Below are 14,498 nucleotides of genomic sequence, written 5' to 3' on the forward strand. Positions count from 1 at the left end.
TGAAGATCTTACCCCCATCTCACCCAAAGCTGGCTGTTTGGCTGAGCCAAAGCAGCGTCCAGAACTGTCCCCACAGTGCCAAAGCCTCCTGGCAGGAGCCAACCAGTAAGGGCACAGCCAACTGCCAGGGCTGCCAAAGGCTGCAATAGCCAATTTGAGTATTTTCTGAGAATACATTAAAGCAATCATTAATCAACACATTAATCATTAAAGGAAAATGAAGCCAATTAAATTCAACAGGCTACAGTTGTAGAATAAAACTACAAGTTTTGAAAGCAAGGCAGGAAAAGACTTTTTTTTTTTTTTTAAGTTTTATTTGTGATTAGAACTTAATGATACAAGAAAGAAAGAAAAATACAGGACTTTATTCTGCCCCAAAGTGTGTAACCATACCATACATGACTACATTTCATATTGGAATACAAAGAATTAAAAGAACTACAAAATTAGAAATTAAAAGTCATTGCATATGTGGTCAAGATAAATGGAGGGACTCCGTTAAAGAACTGAAACACAGAGCGATTAGTCATTTAATTACAACCCTGCAATAAAACACAATTTAGCAAAATAAGTACTGTATGCTTCCTAGTGTGCAGAGGACAGACAAGGTTAAGTACAAGCTGAAAGCCAGTGGTGCCATGCAGTCCTGCCCAGACCCTGCTCCTCAGGGCTCTCCCGCACAGTGCTCTGCTGCTGCTCCTGTCCCACCCTCCCTCCGCGCGTGCCGCAGCAGGTGACCTTGCATTGCTCACCGTACCGGTTACTTCCTCCAAACTCTTTCCTCCTTTAAAGCCTTGCAGCTCTAATTCTCCTTTCGGCTCTTTCCCCTTCGCTGCCTGACAGCAGCGCGAGGTATCAGCACCTCCCAGCTTAACGCGGGCCTCGTCCCAGCGCTCAACCCACCTCTCCTTTGATGCTTTCTGCTGCATGAACATAAGGCATTAGTTTTCTGCTATTTTACCAACTGCAATGTTAATATTGTCCTAAAAGGTTACATCCATACTGTTTTGTCACAGACGCTTACTGTGAGTCAGTGTTTCCCTCTCCCACACAGGGGGGTGCATGTTTTCTGCCGTTAAAACCAGAAATGCTCCTACTAGAAACCAGACAGGGGGACCAGCCTTCCCCGCTTTTGGCTGGGGTAATTACGCGCGGTTTTCTGGAGAATTCCTGCAAGCTCTACCTATCTGATCTTAAACTACTTTTACGATTAGTGATAGACAGAAGCATGGCAGTAACTGGAAAATAGTGAATTCAGTGGCGAAAGTGATTTTCTTTACCATGCTACAAACAAACATTGATAGCAAACTGTGAAAATACACCTTTAAGGTTACTTGGGGTTTCTGTACTTTACTGCTGGCAACAAAAATAGATTAAAGAAATGCCAGTTTTTGAAAGTGAAAATAATTACTATAAAAAGGTTAAATATTCAGTGTAATACATTTACATTTTTATCTCGGGAAGGAACAAACACAAAAGGCCGCAAATAGGGTTTATATGCAACAGGTTTGCATGTGCACCCAAGGGATTTTTAAGAGAGTGACAAAAACTCTGGGCTACGGCCCAAAATACAACTGCCCATGCTCAACACCACCAGTTGAAAGCCTTCTGAAATACTTCTATTACAGTTATTTTTTAACCTTTTCTAGCAGCCAGATTACCATATGACTGATTCTTAGGGAGGCAAGATTGAAAGACAGACTTTCCTTATTCACTAGGGAAAAAAAAAAAAAAAAAAAAAAAAAAAAAAAAGATCCGGCTCTTTCAACACACAACATGAGCGGAGCGCACCACAGTTATTTCAGTCTTAGACATCAACGATTGTTTCAAGTGCCAGTTATAAAATAAAACAAACTGAAAAACACTTATTTTGTTACAATAGTCAGAGGGGAGAAAGAGGAAGGAATGGAGAGCCTCAAAGCTCGACGAAAACATGATCAGTAATCACAAGCTTGCAGAAGTTTACCTGTCAGTTCAAGAATACATCCCGCTTGAAATCACCACTGCAAAAGCCATCCTCTCTAAAAATCAATATTTAAGAAGAAATTTATTTGTGAGTTGGAACAGAATATTGGAGAAGAACACTTCTTGTGGTAAGCAACATGCGTTTTATTTTTAATTGTGAAAGGTTTTTAAAATTCTTTTGTAAAGCAGTGTGGGCTTCAAATTAAAAATAGCGATTCAATGCCTTCCACGTGGAAGTAATTTACATTTGATTACAAATTAGAGATCAGATCTGTGGTAGCTGCTGAAAACACAGGATTAGCACCTTTTTGGACATTAGTTTCTGGTTATAACCTTAAACAATCAAGCCATAACTTGAGGGGCTGGTTGGATTACTTGCTGCATTCGTTTACGTAATAAGACAAAACACTCAGTACGATCTGGTACATTCTAGTGGTTAATGAATTTTAAAACATGACAGTGTTTCTGCAGTGTGTTTGGCCTTTAGGAGTCACTCTTCTTTTTGCTCTTCTTCAGGAAGGAAGGAGTGCGAAACTTCTTTTTCTTTTTCGATGGGGACTTCCCTGGAGATTCATCACTACCTGCATCAGCTGCTGTCCCCTCCTCAGCTGTTGGTGTTACTGGCTCTTCAGCAGGTTGAGACTGGGGTTCCTTATTTTCCACCACAGGTGACTCCGTTGGGCTTTTGGGCACATCTTCACATCTCCCTTCCTCCTTTCCTAAGGGAGGGAAGCTGAGTGCTTCTGAAGGCTCATCAGGGGTGAGATCTGGGAGGGTTTGCTTGAAAGTTGCAGCATCACTGTCATCTTTGTAGGTCTGGTCCTGCTGTGTCTCTAGTGGACGGACAGACAATGACACAGTTAGTTTCCCTAAGGGTCCCTAGAACAGAGAAAGCCAAGCAAGTTGATGGTGAGTGCGCTCTATAAAAAAACAAAACCCCAATACATTTACTTTGCATAAAAGCCTTTGTAATAGGTCTGTTCTCCTTTTGCTTTGGGGACAGAGAGAGAAATAAAATATTCAAAAGTTTTGTTTGTTTTTAAGCTTCTTACCACAGAACAGATAAAGCTGAATTCCACCGTGTGGGAGCAAAACAGCAAGAAAGTAACTGTTTAGACTTCTCTCATGCTTTATTTATAACATTTGCAAGCAACATGAGATTTTAGTACAGTAAGCAGGAATTAAACCTACAATTTTAATTGGCATTGAAGGGAGCATCATGAAATTCTGTATCTTTATTCTTTTTTCTTTTGGTGGAAATTGGTGGTTTGCAGTGATCCGATACGTGCAAATCCATTAATTTCTGAACTGCTGGCTTGCCAATTTTTAATCACAATGCTTGCATTTTCACCATATTCTTCCATGAGATCCAAGAGATGTTGCTTCAGAATACGATTTCCTATCACAAAGGCTTCACTTTTGCAAGATATGAGTATATATTAAGGATTCCTATAAGTAAAATCCGTGTAGTTTATAAAATCAAATGAGCTTAGCAGGTTATGCAGTACAGCTTTCTTTTTTTAAAGAATGTATGTGATGTCTAACAGCAAAACTCACCCCTGTATACAAGAATGTCAAAAATCTAGTGATAACTTTATGTCCAAAGGTGAACTTTACCGCTACTCCCTCAATTGTAACACCTTCCTCATTCACCGCGATGCTTTAGAGATGTTCCGGTTAAAGCTCCTCTTTGTGCATATATATTTAACAACGAGCACTTTTTAAAGTTCTCTGCAATGTTCATCACTGCACTGTAGCCGAGAAGTCTCTCCTTAGCTGTGTCAAATATATCCCCATTGCTGTGACATGAGGAGGAATTTAGAACCAAATCCAGGGCATGCTCATTGGAAGGCACAAAAGAAAAGTAACTCTTTAAAACTTTTAAAATATTGTTCATTCTAATTTGAAAAGCCTGAAGGCTTTCACAAGATTTTACAGAAAATCTTGGAAATGGAAATTTTACAGAAAATCATGGAAATGACAATGAAAGGTCTTTTTATTTCTGCCAGATGAGATTAATAATCCTCTAATGTATTTTAGCACACTCTGTTCTGTGAATGCCTGCTAGAAAACCCAACACGTTTTGCCTAGAGCACCATGAACTTCTAGTAAGTTAAATAACACACACTGTTATTCAGTGCGAAACACTCAGAATGCACAAGTTAGCAGTTTAGAAGTTATAATGCAGGCAGGATTTAAAACAGAGTGGAAAAGAGAAAGCGTTTATGTACATTACAAACTGCCCCCTAAAGCCCTAGCTTAACCCATGTACGTATGTGATACTCACATTTCTAAGAAGCACCACCTACAGTCCTTCACTACCACCCTGCTCCCTTTTCAGATTTCATTTTACTTTTCAGAAATTAACTGAAAGCACTGCTGAGCTCTTCTCCCTGGGATCCAGTGATAGGACACACGGGAATTGTTCCAAGCTGCGCCATGGGAGGTTTAGACTGGACATAAGGAAGCATTTCTTTATTGAGAGGGTGGTCAAACACTGGAACAGGCTTCCTAGAGAGGTGGTCGATGCCCCAAGCCTGTCGGTGTTTAAGAAGCGTTTGGACAATGCCCTTAACAACATGCTTTGACTGTTTGTCAGCCCTGAACTGGTCAGGCAGTTTGACTAGATGGTTGTTGTAGCTCCCTTCCAACTGGAAATACTCTATTCTATTCATTAGCTGGCCCAATTTTTAGAACAGGCACCATATTTAACTGTTGGTCAATTTTGTTTTGTCTTTAAAAAATAATTTTAAAAGAAGGTTTTAAACAAAGTTTTAAAAAAGGAATTAGAAATTCTTTAATTTTAAAAACAGGAAGCTACAGGCATTCAAATAATACTTGCCAGTTCGCCTAAGCAGCGGATAAATATAAACAGTTTTATAACTTGATAATCCAAGACTGCTGTCCTTCCCAGTCTGTCAAATTACCATCATCTTTACTGAAGGAATTAACATTACTCTGGAATCAAACAAAGATCTGTTTATCTAACTTGCTAAGGGCACTATTTTACCAGAATTAGGGATATTTACAAACTGCACATTTGATGAAGCATGTAAACACCTTGCTATTGTACTTGATGGATTTCAGTGACGTAACTAGGAAGGTTTAAAAATATATCTTGCTGCAAAACCTAGTTACAGTTCAAGAACTCAACAGCACCTCAAAATTTCTGAAGTTTTTTAGAATAATCATGTCTACATCCATGCTCTCCCTTTATATACACCACGGCATGAGAGTTTGAAAAGTAACATTAATATTAGTGTGTGTTTACAATTCACATTATTTATGAAAATAAAGGTTTGTGGGTTTTTTCAACACAAACGTGGACAAACATACAAACCAGGCTATAACTGAGTTAACACAAAACGCTATTCTGACTTCAGTTGCACTTAAATAGAAACAATATGAGGGAAAAAAAAGCTGAGAAGGGCTTTATACAGAGAACATTGTCATTCAACAGAACTCCTGCCAAACAAAGTCGTCATGGCATGAAATTCCAGTTACTCTCTAAAATAAGCTTTATATGTTTGTCCTGGAAAACTTACACAGCTACAAGAGTTTGTGGAACACAATTCTCAGTTTAAAAAAGAATTTTCAGGTTTTAGAACTCTATTAGTAACATCACAGTTGTCTACGATGTAGTTTGACTTTCAGATCTATGACAAACACGCTGACTTTTGGATATAACAGGACGTACAAAGGGAAGGGGCCAAACATCCTTATTCTTAAAGTATAACCTGATGTAGCCCTGCAGATCTAGCTGAAACAGCTGTAGAAGTTGCTGCTATTCCTTTGGTGGAATTTGAATTCCCCTACAGCTGACACACAACACAGGAGTAGTTCCATGTCCACTTCTGTGCAGAAGCGTGCGGGGTAAGGTTAAATCACAATGTGAGTGGCAACACTTTTGCACTGGAATAGCTTAGGAACTTGCTTCCATTTCATGACCAGGTCCAAGCTGTGTAGGCAGCAGCAAACTGTTGGGGCAGAAACTCCCAGACCTGTTTCAGCTATATCTGAAAGACAACTTCAGACTACTCCTTTGTAGACTGAGGCATCAGACACAAAGATATGGAAACACATGATGTCACTTTCACAGTCTCTTTCAAAGGGGGAGTGCATTAAAATGTAGTGAGGTCTGTAACTGCCTAGAATTTAATGAAATCAAGAACTAAAGGAAGCAGCATCTGAACTGAAAAAGCTTGCTTTTAAAACAGAAAAAGCAAACCCAACAAAAAAACCTTAGTAAACAAAGATGCAAGAGTGAAGCAAAGCACATAAGCAGGTCAGAGTATGGAATGATACTTACTATGGTAACAGGTACTCTTTAGCATATCCATCTCCTGTTTGTAACGCAGCCACAAGAAGAAAAAAGCACAAGTAGAGAATCTATGCATTCATCACAGCCATCGTGTTAAGTCAGAAGAATGGTTGCAACCATTCTTATAGAAAACGGAATGAGATGAAATAGTGAACGGAAGACTAACAGACAAGTGATATATCCAATGTACAAGGTAAGGGAAACAAGACAAAAATTAGATTACACCTGTTCAAGATTGTTATTTTATCCTTTTTTGAACTTGTAGACTTTACCAGCCCTGCTCTCATTTTAGTTAAAACTAAACGTAAGGTGAGCAAACAACGACATTTAGGTTCAAATTGAGCTGGAAAAAAATATTTACTGAGGTGTAATCCAAGTACAATAATGTTTAAGAAATGTGCAACTGGTGAAGGAGATTTACCAAGGCATCTGAATTTGTGTCTGATTCACCATCAGACACTATTTCATTTCATAAGAGCAATTCTCTCTCACAGAAAATGTACAAAAGGGTCAATCAGTTGAGAAACACCAAGAGATGACAAGGCAATTCTGAACAGGTGAAAATTTGTCTTTATGTTAATGCACACTTCTTTATTATTGTAAACATAACTCCTAGTACACTCGGTTCAGTGTCATATTTCAGGTAGTATAAAAATAAAATACAAGAAATAATTTACCTTATTAGATACTAGTTCATAATTTTCATGCGTCAGTCACTAATGATGCAGTTACTGGTTTCCCCTGGCCCCCAAATCAGAAGGACATACCTTCCTCTATTTTAATCGGCGTACTGGGAGGAGTGCGAGCCGCAGTGTGATCAGCGGGACTTCTCTCTTTCTGTTGTCTGCTGTCTTCTGAAGGTTCTGCAGACGTAGACAAAGAGAAATGAAAAAGGCAGACAAAACCTTTCAGCATGTGAGAAAGCAAAAGTGTCCTTTTGCTCCATACACAAAAGATACAAACGCATTTTTTTGAATCAAAATTCTGCCAAGATATTAAATAATTCCAAAACAAGCAAAAGAAAATCAAGGGATAGTTTGATATTAACAAAACTGCTGAAATCACAGTTGATGTCTTGGGTGGTTTTTGTTTTTCTTAAGAGGGCATGAATAATGTAACTGTTTAAGAATTGTTTTGTGACGCTGTTCTAAAGAAAACTTGTGAGGAAAATTGACAATTAAGATATAAGTAAATATGGAGGAGGGCAGAATATGTGCTATCAGAACTACACAATGCTCTTTTGCTTGCTTTGTATTGCTGAAACTTGGGAGTAAACGAAATTGCATCCCAAAGGAAAAAAGACTGCACAGATAATCAGAGAAACATGCGGTAATTAAATGATTTTAAACAGATTTCACAGTGGTTTGTGTATTTGTTATTAGTAAGGAGGGTCCCCCTTGCTTCCAGGTTTAAACAGCCCTAGATTGAAAGAAAAATATTACAGTACACTGTATATCAGGAACAATATTAAAACAGTGTTCCGTATAGTTCACCTAGACAATTAAAAGTTCAATCAGACCCACAGATGAGAGTCAGCTGACAGAATCTCCAAACGGTGCAGATAAAGAGGCTGTTCCTTAGATTGCAAGCCCAACTGTACCGTATTAGCAATACCTGAGGCCTCAGCCAAAAGGTCAGGATTGGACCTTAATGCTTTGATCACTGCAGTATGAAATTCCTTATGGGAGGACTTCTGCCCATCTGGCTCTTCTTGGTTAAGATGTGTGATGACTTGCTGCACGGTCTGACAAGAAACCGTTGCAGCAGCAAACTGAGTGTTATCTAAGGATTTAGACAGTGATGATACGTCACGATCCTGTAAAGTCTTCGTTTCTGTTCCTTGAAAGGTTTTTGATCTGCCTTTCAAATCCAGACATTTTTTATCTGACGTATTTTGCTCACTGATGGTCTGATTTCTAAGCAATGTACTCTGTTCCCCAGCTGGTGTCTGTCTCAGTAACACAGTCTCTCCGTATTTTGGTATCTTATCTAAGAAGGATGTAGCAATGTTATGGGAGAATAAATGTATGCAGTTATACAGGCGTAACAGCAGAGTATCCCACCCCACACAGTCCAATACTTGATTAACTGAACACATACAATTTACAATGGCTCCTGCACTGTCTTATCAAAAAGCAGAAGCAGGGAGCAGACACTGCAAAACATATGGCACTTCTGGTTTCTGCATCATTCAGGATGCAAGAAACCTGACAACAGATGAGCATCATAAGTATCATCTCTTAAAACTATCAGAAGTAAAGCAGTATAACCACTTCTGATGCAGCAGTGATCTCTTTTTACAGCATAGTTCTCTCACAATTCTTTGATAAATTCAAAAGACTGTTTTGGGGGAAGTCCCCAAGATGTGCCATTTCCAAGTAGCAATCAAATGTTCTGTATCTCCCCTATTCAACGGATTTCTCAAATCCACAGTTTTCAGTGAGTTATAAAGCTGCAGTTTTGCTGCTAAAAAGCAAAATCACCCTCTCGCCCTAGTCTCTCTCTAGCACTAAGCGCAACAAAGCAGAACAACCTGCAATCCTTTGCAGTACCTAAAAATTATTTTGACTGAAGTTCGAAGCTTCCTAATAGCAGCAGAGCCTGCCATACTAAACGCCCCAGTTTGTCTACTAGGATAATTTTAGAAATAAGATCTATGCATTTTACAGAACACTCCATTAACACTTAAGATTGCACATTCCATCTCCAGTGTGCTTTTTACATTTCTAATTCACACTGGAAAAACTGAAACACACAAAAGCTGAATAATTTATCCATGGCCTTTGCAGGTAACCCACCTTCCAATTAGTAATAAACTTGCTGTTATAGTCTATTGCAGAAAACACACACAAAGAGAAACCAACCTTCTGGTCCCTTCTGCTTTCTTTCTACTTCTTTGCGATATTCTTCCAGTTCTCGATCAGTGAGTTTATTGAAGGGATTTGGTCCTGTTGTGCTCACTATGACTTTTGGTTGATACTCTTTCTCAATTATTGCCTTCGATGCAGTCACCAGTTCTCCCTGACAAAAGAAAATTAAGAAACATCTGCAATCAAACAGTAACTTGCAGAACCCTGAGAAGTACAGAGGCTACAAAGCAACCAAAAAAAAAAAAAAAAAAGAAAAAGAGATAATCTGAAAAATGCTACATTTATTTTCTTATAGATTTAAGAAAAAAAAAAACCTATTACAGATTTTTTTAAAAACAATATTTAATCTACAGCAGGTTAACATAAAGGAGAAAACGGGTCTCATCAATTACTCCTACAGACACATCAGTGTTTCCAGCAGGGAATATCCACCTTTAAGCAGTAAATCAAACAGCAGCAAAACAGTCCAGCTGAACTATGTCTGAAGGCACAGAAGCATTACATTTCTTTTTCTCCCCACAAAAGAAACAGGATACCAGGCCCAACTGCACAGCAATCTGGGCCCAGAATACCTGCAGAACTTCAGAGGACTCAGCTCACAGGTATTTTTATTTGTGGTTTGTTTTGGGTTTTTTGTTTGTTTGTTTTGGGGTCTTTTTCTAGTAGCTACTACATAACATCGAACAGATGTTATAGTAAAAAGCCATCTTTGTATTTGTTCTGTATATGCCAGGTTAAAAGTTAATTACAAGCGATTTTTAAGTAATTAAGGTTAACTGTAATCTTACACAAGTTAGCATATTTACATCTATAATGTTTGTCGTACAAGCCAGACAAAAAGATATACAAATAAAAAATCCCCCAGTATTAGCAACTCTAAGTACAGTAAGTTCCAACAGACAAAAGCAGCTGCATCAGAGATTCTCTGATCTTAAGGTTTTTAGTTTTTCTTCTCTAATCATATAGCAAAGACTAAAGCCATTGGCTTTTCCTTGTCTCGGATACAGAAGATGCTTGCCTGGAGAGCTGCTGTATCTTTCAGGTGACTTGTTTAAGCATTTGTTTTTTTCATTAGGTATACAGAACTCTACTGACACTGGTTTGGAAATGACTGACGTGTGGTCTGTGCCTTGTGTCATTGTGATACCTGAATTGTCTTTGTTATTGAAGCGAGGTATTTGAATTCCAATACCAAGTAAGTATGGATCATTGATTGGCCCAAGTCATCTTCATATGCAAATGTTATACGTACCAATATTTAAAAGAAAGCATTAGAAAACACAGTTCAAAAATAAATAGCACCTGAGTGAAGAGAAACATTCAATTCCTTGTCCATACTTGATGGACAACATGAGATCTTCACTGTAAAACTGAAGATGAAATTAGACACAGTACTGTTTTTGATGCTAAAATCTGCTTTGGGAAAGTTGTCAGCACCAAAAAGGTGCCAGATGAAAGTGTCCAGATGGAATGCAGACACGAACAGTTAGATATTTCTAAAAGCCTCATGTCATGAGAGATCTCCAGAAATTTGGTCTAGAGCAATCCAGGGAGGTAAGAACAGCTGTTTGTCAGAACCTATACTGCTCTTCAGGAGGCAAAGAGCAGCCAGAAGTACTGAAGAACAGCGTAACAGATCTCCACTGTAAGATCCTGAAAGGAACTGCAGGAGAGCAACATCTCTAAAATTTTGTAGATCACCTCAATTTCTCTGTAAAATAAGAGGAACTCTTGTACCAGATGCAGAATGGTAGTAGAATGTCAAAAGCCTTTTCTCAGTTTTTTCCATTAAGCACCAGATGTCTTAACATCAGAAAGCCTCCAATTTGATAGTCACTGCTTTTCTTACAGAATAATCATAGAATGGTTAGAGCTGGAAGGGACCTTCGAAGATCATCTAGTCCAACGTGAAGTCACAAAACAATTAACCTTTGTACAAATCCTAGTTGTTTTGTAGAAAATTGAAAACACCTCCAAAACTACAGGTCCCAGCTTTTCATGATGGCAGCAAATTGGTGTCCGTGGCAATTTTGTATTTCCTTCTCTATCTCTGCCCACCCTTCAAACTAAAAATACAGCTTTAACTGAGACTCAGCAATAAGCATTAGGGGCTTGAAAAGCACCGATCTCAGGCATAGATTCTAGAGTTCTCTAGAATTACAAAAGTCACCAGAGGAACAAGATGTACAGTGCACACTGGTATCCCTGGAATGGGTAAGAATTGTTGAGTCTTGTCAGCAAGTTAAATCCAAAATCACTGGGTAGAACAACTTTCACATGAAATGAACTTTTACTGAATGCGTATTGATTTAATAATGACAAACAGGAAGACACGCAGTTTGCAGCAGGATGAGTAGTGCACTGGCATTACATGTTCTCCTCTTTAAGAGAGTACCTTTGTGAACTACTGGGAATAAAAGCAGCGCATCAAGCTTACCACATTTACTAAATTAAAAAAAAAAAAACAAAAAAAAACAAAAACAACAGCAAATAAGAAACCAAAACGAAACACACACCCACAATCAATGCAAACAGTATTTGTACTAGCTGAGTATCTTTGACCCAAGAGAAATAATACTGAAAAAGATCAGAGGCAACGACAGTAAGCAGATTATGTATTACAAAGAAAAAGCACTTGTGTTTTTGGACTGTAAAAGCAGAAGAATTACATGAGAGACCAGAAAAGCAAACTTTTGATCTGCTAAAAGCTGTTTCCAGATTAACACATCCAGTTTCTCTCAGTGTAAATAATATGGAAGCAGTTCAAAGGCCACTAACGAAAATCGTAAGGGTAAAGGGACGGATTCTATGGGAAAAATAAGTTATAGTAGAATGTTAGTCAGTTCTGCAATATGGTTACACAAAAACTATGTACAAATCAAAGAAGCAGAGATGCATTACTTCACAGAATAGGCCACAGAGCAGCCTTTTAAGAATTCAAATAAAAATATACACACGAAATGAAGAGAGTAACATGGGACAGAAGGAAAACGAGTATAAAGGACTAAAAAGATAATACAGGACATATTTTAGATTGTTCAACGTGACACTAAAGTAGACAAGACTTTGCAGAGCTATCAACCTGTCCCAGCCATTCGGCGTTTCCTATGAATGTTCAGAAAACCTGAACAAGAAAATTGGTGTGGATTTGCTTCCAGAGAGCCTGTAGAGAGGGAATAAATTCCCATATAAAAGACTGGCATAAAAGGATGACATGCAAAACACGAATATTCTAGTGACTTCATCTGGATTATGCTGAGACTAGTATTATTTTGATGATGATTCTAGTCCTATTTTGATGACTATTTGAAGTTTGCTTGCATGTATAAGCACCTGGATATCAACAGCATTTTCTCCACTCTAAGAAACAATGTAGAGATTACATTCAGCAATATAATATAATTTTCACTCCTGAGAATTCTGTAGGGATATACTCTCCCACAAAGACCCAACAATGGGAAAGTAATTTATAGCTAATGATATATAATACACCTTCACACTTAACTTCGACCTCACAAATCCTACAAGGAAATTTTAGATTATCAAGTCATTTTGCGACTTCTCCACCAAATCTTGTTTTCAGAGAAAAATTCAAAACTGGTAGGAGATGACCATCATGTAACAGGCAAGCACTTAATCTCGTTCTCAGGGCTAGATACGAGCAAAACTGGCACCTTATACATACCAATTTTTCTCTCAGTCAGACAGTAGGTTCATAATAATTCTCTAAAGTTAACAATTGCTCTTAACACAATCTGGCATTAATGCAGTGCCCTTATCCTAAAACCCAAGATTCTTAAAGTACTGTTCATGTAGAAATCGCCACTAAAGCCCAGTGCCGCCTCTGGGGCGGAACTGAGAGGCTCTTCATAAAGAGCAAAGCCACAGAATTTCCACTGCAAAGGGAGAGATGCAAAATGGGCAATTCTCCTTTTCCTTCCAGGTCTTGAAATTTTTTTTTTTTTTTTTTAAAATCAGATTGCAGAATTGTCATTGGTAAGAATAACAAACACTCCTCATTCAGCCAAGACTGCAGCAGAAGCTTGGGTAACCGAGTCTATAACACAAATAAAATTACATGATGCACATAGAGCTTGTGTTGCAACATGGCCAGGACCTCCCAGAACATGGGCAAAGCAAGTGACAAGGCAAAATGGAGTATTTACTACTGCAGCCACAGGCACAGGAGACTCAAAGCATTACATGCATACTGTACACAAAAAGGATTTTTCATCCAAAACAGTGTGGATTAGTATTTGATAAAAATCTCAGTGTTTATTGAAAACATAATACATTTTAAGCATTACTGCAATCAGATGGCACTTTTTACTTTAACTGTCACTGAGTGTCAAAGAATTTGTCAACTGAAAACTTGTTTCTGGCACCTAAATCTCTAAGTCTGTGATGTACAGGTCTCCTCAAAGTTTTGCGTGAGGTATTTATGTGGGCATCATAAGATCATTTATACTTCTTTTGTTCCACAATATACAACTGATTTTTGGCATAACCTTTCCAGAAAATTTCTCTGGTGGCTTTTTCTGTTGTTGTTTGGTTTGTTGGGTTTTTTGTGGTTTGTTGTTGTTATCGTTGAGTTTCTTGTTTGGTTTGGTGGGGGGTTTTTTTTGTTATTTTTTTCCCCTCACAGGAAATTATTATGCATTCAGGTCACAATCCATGTAAAGATAATAAAGATTATTAAATAGGCCACTCCTACAGTATTTTGGGAGGAAAACACTTTCATGACACCACACAAAGAAAGCACATCACTTGGACATCTAAACCCTAACATTATGCTACTAGGCAAAATCATATAACCAACAGACCTTTTGTTGGCTAGTTTATAAAACGATGATGCCAATATTCACTTGAAAGAATACTTGAAGAATACTTCAATAATACTTGAAAGATATCTGACACATCACTGCTGAAAGAAATTGCCTGTGTTGTGATAACCAATGGACGACTACCATAAAAATAATTTTTCACTTTGAAGGTATTATTAAGCAAGGAATAAAAGACACATACTGTCAGGAAGAATATGGCTTTGTTTGACTTTTCATCTTAAATCTGGAAATAGTGTTTTATTATTTTTCCTTTCAGAATATGGATAAAACAAACTGTAATGTGAAAAACAGTTATAAAATTCTCAGTGTGATACAACTATCTATAATACAAACTGGCTTGTTACACTAGAAAGTGTTAGAAAGTCATGAGATTTGCAACAATGATGTAATTAAAAGTATTCTGGTTTTGTGATGGGAAAGCTAATCTGATAGTGAGATGTTAGACATGACTTAAACCAAGATTTAAGAATCTTTTAGGTAAAGACTGGAGCAGAAGAG

At 37.9% G+C, this 14,498-nt stretch overlaps 1 protein-coding gene across 12 annotated transcripts in view; it reads right to left on the bottom strand.

Annotated features, from left to right (window-relative positions):
• Positions 1-292: 292 nt before the first annotated feature.
• Positions 293-14,498, bottom strand: part of ADD1 (adducin 1) — a 66,960-nt gene continuing 52,754 nt past the window's right edge. For 7 of the 12 annotated variants that reach the window (XM_086747807.1, XM_086747809.1, XM_086747810.1 and 4 more), the window contains 4 exons: positions 9,151-9,307; positions 7,901-8,275; positions 7,054-7,149; positions 293-2,798 (listed from right to left, as the gene is read on the bottom strand). In XM_086747807.1, coding sequence (XP_086603933.1) covers positions 2,449-2,798; positions 7,054-7,149; positions 7,901-8,275; positions 9,151-9,307 — 978 coding nt within the window. In that variant the 3' untranslated portion in view covers positions 293-2,448. Of the gene's footprint in view, positions 2,799-6,273; positions 6,309-7,053; positions 7,150-7,900; positions 8,276-9,150; positions 9,308-14,498 lie in introns of those variants that run through there. The other 5 variants (XM_086747813.1, XM_086747812.1, XM_086747816.1 and 2 more) reach the window with 3 other exon arrangements.

The sequence above is a fragment of the Chlamydotis macqueenii genome, chromosome 4, assembly GCF_036417535.1.
Source record: "Chlamydotis macqueenii isolate bChlMac1 chromosome 4, bChlMac1.mat, whole genome shotgun sequence".
NCBI classification, from domain to species: Eukaryota; Metazoa; Chordata; class Aves; order Otidiformes; family Otididae; genus Chlamydotis; species Chlamydotis macqueenii.